Consider the following 7,841-nt stretch of genomic DNA (forward strand, 5'->3'; position numbering starts at 1 on the left):
AAAGAATGTCTTGTATCTCTTGTGAAGGAGATAATATACAATATAGTTAAAGCCTATAAGATGTTACTCTTGGTATCAATCTTGAATGTTGAGTCTCTTTCTACCTTTTTCATTTCTTAAGATACTTCATTGAGACAAGAATTGGCTAACATCTTTGGATGACTTTATAGATAGATGGATGCATGAATCAATATAATATCCTTGTAATAGATGCACATATACAAACACCATTGTCTTTATTTATTTATATATATATATATATATATATATACATACATGTCATATATAGAAATTCTTTGATAGTTTAACAATTCTTTATCACTTATTCTAAATTTTTTAGAAAACCTCAACACATCTTATGTTCTTCTAAAGACCACTAGTTATTATTTTATAATTTTCTAATATTCTCAAAGCTTTTTACCATTTCTTGTAACAAACAATAAATACTCGTATACAAAATTGCAAGGACTTAACATGTATATTTCATCTTCAATTTTAAAATAAAAACATTTGTATAAGATTACATGCAACTGAATGTATGATATATATATATATATATATATATATATTATTTATTTATTTATTTATTTATTTATTTTAAATCAGGTCAGTCTGCAAATTTCAAGTTGTGGCTGAAGTTCGAGAACTTGACATACATTCAGATTTGAAAATACCTAGGTTTACAAAGAGTTCTGTGTATGTACTATGGACAGAGTATTAGAAATGGGCCGTTGAATATATTGCAGCATGCTTCATCGAACAGCATTGCTTCCTTATCAAAAAAAGAAAGAGATGCAGAATCACCGACGAATCCATCGCTCTTTCCGAGGCAGCTTCTGTGCCTGGGCTCTGGCGATGTCAGAAACAAGCAAGCATTGCGAAGAAAACGTATCGAGTCAACAAAGCTTCGATCCATCTAGACTGTGTGGGTCCTAGCGGCCAGCGCCACGCGTGTACGGCGTTCTTGTAAAACATTTTACGCGGTGCAGCTTGCGGTCCTTCATCTTACTTCAGCCTGCTGTTGCAGAAACGATTCCACTTGCACCCAACTAGGGACATGTATCATTATTTTTTTGGTGACCCAATTTGCCGGTACTGGAATCAAAAATAAAAAAAAATGAAAATAAATAAATAAATAAAAAGTCACAAGAGAAACCAGCATACCGATGATTCTAGAAGACTTGCTTTTCACAAGTGCAGCCCACATGGCGTCGAGGCTTTGCATGATCTTTCCAATTTATCGCTAGTGTCGCTCTGCAGTGTGGAGAAATCGCAGAATCGCCTTGCTGAAATTGGTATCATGTTTTATGTTCTATGTATTTTTTTTTTCAACGTTTTATAACTTGAGATTGCCTCCACCCACAATGAAAACAGACCCTAGAAGTTCCTTCCTTACGGCTTCGCAACAATTCAAAAAGGAATGATCCTTGCCGCAATTATTCTGCAGTATTCCTCTTCTAATTTATTATTGTTTGGCACTAAAATCCTTCTCGTCACAGTGCCTCGATAAGGATTTTTGGGGACAAGGAATCGTGAGCTGGTTCGATTCGCAGAGAAAGCAATCACTACGGACAAAGTGATTGGCGACCTGCCAACATAAAGGAGTAAAACTGTAGCATCTTCAAACCTCTTGGAGCATTTCATCCTTCAAAATTTTTTTGAAATCTCGAGAAGGAAAACCCCGTGCTGGCGACAAAGGTTGAGACCGCGATGGAACTAATCGAAACCGAGTAGAATATGGTGGGGAACTGACCTTGTTGTGTTGCTCGTAAGTGTCGAAGTTGACGGCGAATCCAAAGTCCAGTTGGACAAGCCAGGAGTTTTTAGTCGGAGAACAGGAACTATGCGGGGACTGGGCATTTCATCAATTCAGATGACTGCAGTGAACACCAACGCTTCGCTATCCAAGGAGATTTATGGCGTCCAACATCATGAAATCAACGTCGACATTCCTCCACAGTGATTTAAGGCTTTCGAAGAGCAACGGGAATCTTAGCTCTTGACATTATACATTATTGTTCGCACATGAACAGTATTCTGTGTTTGTTAGGTTTTCAATTATTTCATCAATTATTCACCAATTATTTCATCACAATATTTGTGACACAGCACTATTTTCTAACAAGCCTGAGGTTCATATTTCATGGATTCAGCATTAAAAAACTCGTCGAATTTGTGATTTCATCGAAGATAGAAGATTAGCATACCAAGAGTGCTAACGAGATAGTAGTTACGCAGGTTGCGCGAGTAGCTACATTTGTCAAATACCTACATGGCATAATACACCGAAAGAATCTGGCAAAAACTTGCGGAAGTTGCAAAGATGTGCAAATCTATGGACCAAGTAAAAATTTCAGAGGTAGCATTACCAATAGCTCAGACGAATACAAGGCTCGTTCGAAAACACAGAAATCAGCTATAAAAGCTGATTGTTCTACACCATCTCCATCCGTCTATATTTGAAGTAGACTTTCTTTACCACTACTTCAATCTCATTTTTTGCTTGTAACAAGCCGAAACAACGTGCTGTTTCTGCAACTTCAAGCACGTCACCACGGACGGGAAAAAGGCTACAAATGCAAATCATGCATCGTCGACCTAGAAACTAATTCAGATATCATAAATTAGAAGGTTGAAGGCTATTAACCGAATACCTTAAGAGTTAAGGCCACCGCTTGCATTTGGCCACATGATTCATGAATCCGTCTCAACTTGGATAGTAACGTGGCTAATTTTGAATACCCTCTCGCAATAATCCGCAACTGCCTGCAACGCTTCATTCGTGTTCACTTGCGGTTGAACTCGAATGTGGCAAGCAAGGAGAGTTTTCCCCACAGTGATTGCCCAGATGTGAAGATCATGAACCTCAACTACTCCAGGAAGCCCCAACAGGCCCCTCTCCACAGCCTGCGCGTCAATCTCCCTCGGAGTACTCTCCATCAGAACTTCCACAATGCTGCGAATCATCGAGAGTGTCGTGCACAAGACGAGAACAGAGAAGATTAGCGTGCAAACTGGGTCGATGACTTTCCAACGTGGCTGGTACCAGATAACAGCGCCTCCGATCATCACTCCCACACTTTGAAGAAGGTCCCCAAGAACGTGTAAATAAGCCCCCTGTACGTTGATGTTACGCTCTGGCTTTTTCTTTGAAAGGTCCCGACACAGCGAGACACTATGTGATTTCTTCAGCAGCGGCTCTCCCAAGGAATCAGACCCGTGACTATGTTCGTGTCCTTTGTGATGGTGATCGTGTTGTTTCTCCTCGTGATCATCATGAGCATGGTAGTGTCCTACAAAGAGAGAGATAGTACAGGATTGCTTAGCTCAATGCATGAGGAAAGAGGCCCTTGAAACAACACAAAACCTTTCTAATATAAGTTTCAAGAAAGAGGTTGCCATAAAGTCCACATTGTTATTCATACTGTGCCCGAAAACATCCTCTAAGAAAAAAGAAAAAAGAAAAAATCGTACAAAACCTCGTCGAAATAAAAACGCCAATTACGAAATCTGGGCTTACGGGAAGTGTTATGCTTGTGGCTTGAATGCCCGTGCTGTCCGTCATGCGTGCCCTGGCTCTCGCTTCCGTGACTATGTACATGCTCGTCATCGTGGCTATGGCCATGGCCGTGGTCGTGACTGTGACCATTACCATGATCATCTTCGTGTGAATGTTCGTGCCCGTGCCCGTGTCCGTGCCCGTGAGAATGACCATGCCCATGCGCGTGGCCGTGTTCGTGCCCCAGCAACACCATCATGCAAAGGTTCACAAGGAGACCCACACTTGCAATACAGAACATGAGACGACCGTCGATCGGCGCGACCTCAGTAAGAAGTCTCTTGATTGCTTCAAACACTAGAATTCCCGTGAGCAACCAAATGAATAGAATGGATCCAAGTGCACCTAGAATCTCCAATCGAGAAAACCCGAACGTTTGCAGAGGAGTAGCCTCCCATCCCGATGCCCAAATCGCGAATAGAGAGAGGGCAAAGCCTGCCACGTCGGTGAGCAGGTGTGCTGCGTCCGTGAGAATTGCAAGACTGTTCGCATACAACCCTCCTACTATTTCAACCACCATGAAAAATAAGCATATCATTACTGCCCTACTCAGCTTCTTCGACGAGGCGCGCCTCTCCACTTCGTCCTGCTCCATGCCCCCCACGCTTTCTAATCCGCACCTCGTGGCGGCACATTTCATCCTCGCAACATCATTCTGCTCCACCACCCCTAAGTCTCCACAATCGACGTACACTGCCTCCAAATCCCTACCCTCTTCTTCTACCGGCTTCGGATGGGCGTGCCCATGCTCATCAACGTTGGCAGCCATCCAGCTAACTGCGCTTCACTCTCAAATCCCCTTCAGACCTCACGCTCAACCCCCCTCACTGCATCAAAATATTCTCTGTAATCACAAAACACAAACAATTCACCCAACTGTCCATCAGACTGGCAAACGTCGCCACACATCAACTTCGAAAGTAAAACCCACATGCTCACATCTCAGGACGAAAACCCACGATCATGTCAAGCTCAGCATTCACTCTCCTCATGCAAAACAACGGAGCACACTCACAAGGAAACACCCGTGGTCTCGAGGAGCCAGAAACGCTAAACCTCCATAAGAACCTCCTCCTCTCCCTCCCCCTACCCTCTCTTGTTCATTATTTTACTCTCGAAATGACACTAAAACCTTGACTCGCAAACCTTCGCATGCAAAACTCACTTCACAAGAGCGGCATCAAAGGCGAATTAACCGTAATTGAGGGGGCGGCATCTGACAATCATAACAAAATTCGAGCGAGGAAGGGGCCAAGTTGGCAAGGCGAAAGCATCCATACCAGCAAGGAGTGCAAAAGGGAGGCACGATCCCACGGTTCTATGTGAGCTAAGAGGGGGGCTCGACGAGGATCGCACCACATGGAGTTACGAGAAGTGGCGGAGTGGCGACCTGAAACACCTCGCAAGGAATGGGATGCGATGCGATTGGGCGGTGTAAGAGATAGTGGACGGAAAGTTCTCCCGGGGCTGAGGCGAGCGCAGCAGCCGGGAGGACGAGGAGGAGGAGCAAGAGGGCAAAGCAGGGGTTCGTGCTTGAGCTGGCGTCCCTCGCATCGCTTGTCGCGATGCAAATGGAACGCTTGCACACATGCAAGCGCGCTGCCTCCCTCCGGCGGCCACCCTCCTGACACCAGCTACGCAAACTTCCCGCTGCCGCGCGCTCGCGCTCCTAGTTTCAACCCCATCAGTATCGTTTTCAGCATTGGGAAAACCCAATTCTACGGCCATCGAAAACCAATCTCCACATGCATCAAATTATCTTAAACCACCCACTCAGTGATTTTGACCAATTTGTGAGAGGTTTTTTTTTAAATAAAATAAAATCAGATGGGAATATAAGGTTCTGAAGTGTTGCAAAAGAAAGAAAGAAAAAAAAAAAAAAAAAAAACTGCCGCAATGGTTTAATTGAAAAAAAATTACAAAAGGTTTTAGCATTTGACCCCTGAACGAACCAAGGCGTAGACTTCAGCTAAACCGTGAGTAATCAGAGCAAAAGTTGGGGTCATGAGGCCGCCATGTCTGCAAATTCTCAATCAAGCAATCCAGAAGCAGATGGTGAGGGAGATGAATCACAGGGTCTAGCTTGCTCACTGTCCGCTTCATGATTGTAGCAGCTTCTCCTCACTACTTGTTGTTGATTTAGGAGCGTGACATGGTTTAAGATATTGCAACGTTATTGTAACATACGAAAATGGATATTTCAAATTAGTGTTCATCAAAATGAGTAGTTTGGGCATGTCCAAAAAATTTGAGCATGCTTGCTTGTTCGATTCTGGAACCTAGTGCATATGAGGGAGACCAAGGATAAGAGAACTTCTACTTAAAGAATGGAGCCCAAGGGATTTCAAGGGAAAGTAAAGACACAAAATTGAGTATAATAATTAATACAACATAGGGTGTAGTGCATCCACCAATATGAATCAATTCCAAAACCTCCAAGATTGCATCAATTCCTTCTATCATGCAAATAAATACTTCTGATAATTGTTATGGAGTGGAAATGCACACATACTTCCATGTGGTCAGATTTTTGTCTCTTGCTTTTGGCCTTGAGCAACGGGCAGAAAGTTAGCAAGGGGCAAAATCCTCTATCTTTCCATAATCTAACACAAACATCATCAATCCATCATGGATGATATTTTTGTTGGTTGGTATTTGTCCATGGATTAAATTTGGAGTTTATATTGCAAAACTTTGCCTCCATGATTCAGTATAATGTACAACTTAAAGGTCCTTCAAAAGCTTTAAAAAAAAAGTTAAAAAGAAACAATAAAATAAAATAAAATACTTTGTGATGCTTTTGTTTGTATAATGTTGCTTTAAGGATTAGTAATCATACATGAGAAGAAATAATCCTATACCAAAAAAACAAAATAAATAAAATAAATAAAATATAAAAATAAAACATAAAAATAAAACATAAAAAAAATATAAATCAAGGGTTTTATGTTTTAAAAAAATGTACCTTGTTAGGATTTAATTTATGTAGTTTAAGTCATGATGGTATAATCAGTGTTTTAATATAAGGTGTGTTTTGATAGATGGTATGTATTATGTTTTAATGCCACTATGCAAATGTGTTTTCACTGTACAATGTCTTAACTTTGTATCTTCTATGACTTTGTTGTAAATAGAATATTTTTCAAAGCTTATTGCTATTGTGATTTTCTTTAATCATGTTTTGCGGGTATATTGAAGCATTTTAAAAACAAACTTTTGGGTATTTAACTTTTTTTTTTTCTTACAATGATTTATAAAATTTTAATTAATAAAAATTTATTGGAAATATCAATTTATTATTATGTAAATATTTTTGTAAAACTAAAAATTGTGAAATAATTTATTTTACTAAATGTATTAAAAAAAATGGGTGATTTTTTCATGTGATACGAAAAACATATCTATACATATATCTATATATATATATATATATATATATATACTCTTTTAGAATGTAAAAGACCTTTACAAGATATTTTTAGTAGTTATAAAGGCTGTATAAATGTAAATATATATTTTCAAAGTTTAAGTACTAGTTAGTAAGTTATATGTATATAAAAATGAAAAAAGATATTAAAATAACTTACAAATACTATAAATAGTAATAACATGTCTTTACTTTGTCTTTTGATGCAAAAATGTTCTATCAAAGACTCTTGCAACATGTGGTTACATTGCATGAGCCTTAGATTGAGTCTCAATTTAGAATAAGATTTCACATGAATACCACCATAGACTTTGAAGACTATGCTATGCCTTCATAGTTGTTCCATAATTGGATTTACAAAAGAATCCTATTGTAGCATGCATTTTACAAGGCTTTAATGAATATATATATATATATATATATATAATTTGTTGTGAACAACATTAACTTTTAAATTTATAGTATAAAAATAAATAAAATATAAAATAAAATAAAATCCTATGATAGATTACTGGATGGTGTATTACAAGTGTTGTGAGGTTTTTTTAAGCAATTTGCTTCACAATTTCATAACAACTTGAAAGACATTTGATGGTTTGTAAATACATTATGAGAATGTCAAGTTGACTTGAATGTATTCTAAAGGAGAGTTTTTGGAATTACCATTTCAAATAAAAAAATTCTAAATGAAGATATTTTTTTAGACAAATAGAGCTACAGTAAGATAATTCTATTAAGTAGTTTGAAATAATTGAACAATTAATTCCTTTCTTTAAATAAGATAGTCTAAGGCCCTAAAATGTCCAAAAGAGCAAATTTTAAGTAAGTATTTAAATAAAGATAAGATGAATGTAT

The 7,841-nt window shown here is 38.8% G+C and overlaps 1 protein-coding gene and 1 long non-coding RNA gene across 4 annotated transcripts; both read right to left on the minus strand.

The window, feature by feature from the left end:
- Window positions 1-718: 718 nt before the first annotated feature.
- On the minus strand, window positions 719-2,195 carry LOC149989442 (uncharacterized). Its single transcript, XR_016502753.1, has 2 exons — window positions 1,754-2,195; window positions 719-1,588 (listed from the first exon to the last, which is right to left on the minus strand). It is a non-coding gene; the product is annotated as an uncharacterized LOC149989442 (long non-coding RNA).
- A 143-nt stretch (window positions 2,196-2,338) lies between these two features.
- Window positions 2,339-5,264, minus strand: LOC112281638 (metal tolerance protein 1). 3 transcript variants are annotated; one of them, XM_024518388.3, is made up of 3 exons: window positions 4,840-5,264; window positions 3,521-4,403; window positions 2,339-3,293 (listed from the first exon to the last, which is right to left on the minus strand). In XM_024518388.3, exons 2-3 carry the CDS (start codon window positions 4,326-4,328, stop codon window positions 2,695-2,697), a joined length of 1,407 nt encoding a protein of 468 aa, XP_024374156.1. In that variant the 5' UTR covers window positions 4,329-4,403; window positions 4,840-5,264; the 3' UTR covers window positions 2,339-2,694. The 3 variants fall into 3 exon arrangements, with proteins under 3 accessions (XP_024374156.1, XP_024374158.1, XP_024374157.1); XM_024518390.3 differs by having other exon boundaries at window positions 4,725-4,869; XM_024518389.3 differs by lacking the exon at window positions 4,840-5,264 and adding an exon at window positions 4,575-4,792.
- Window positions 5,265-7,841: the final 2,577 nt, after the last annotated feature.

This window comes from Physcomitrium patens, chromosome 4, assembly GCF_059467195.1.
Source record: "Physcomitrium patens ecotype Gransden chromosome 4, ASM5946719v1, whole genome shotgun sequence".
NCBI classification, from domain to species: Eukaryota; Viridiplantae; Streptophyta; class Bryopsida; order Funariales; family Funariaceae; genus Physcomitrium; species Physcomitrium patens.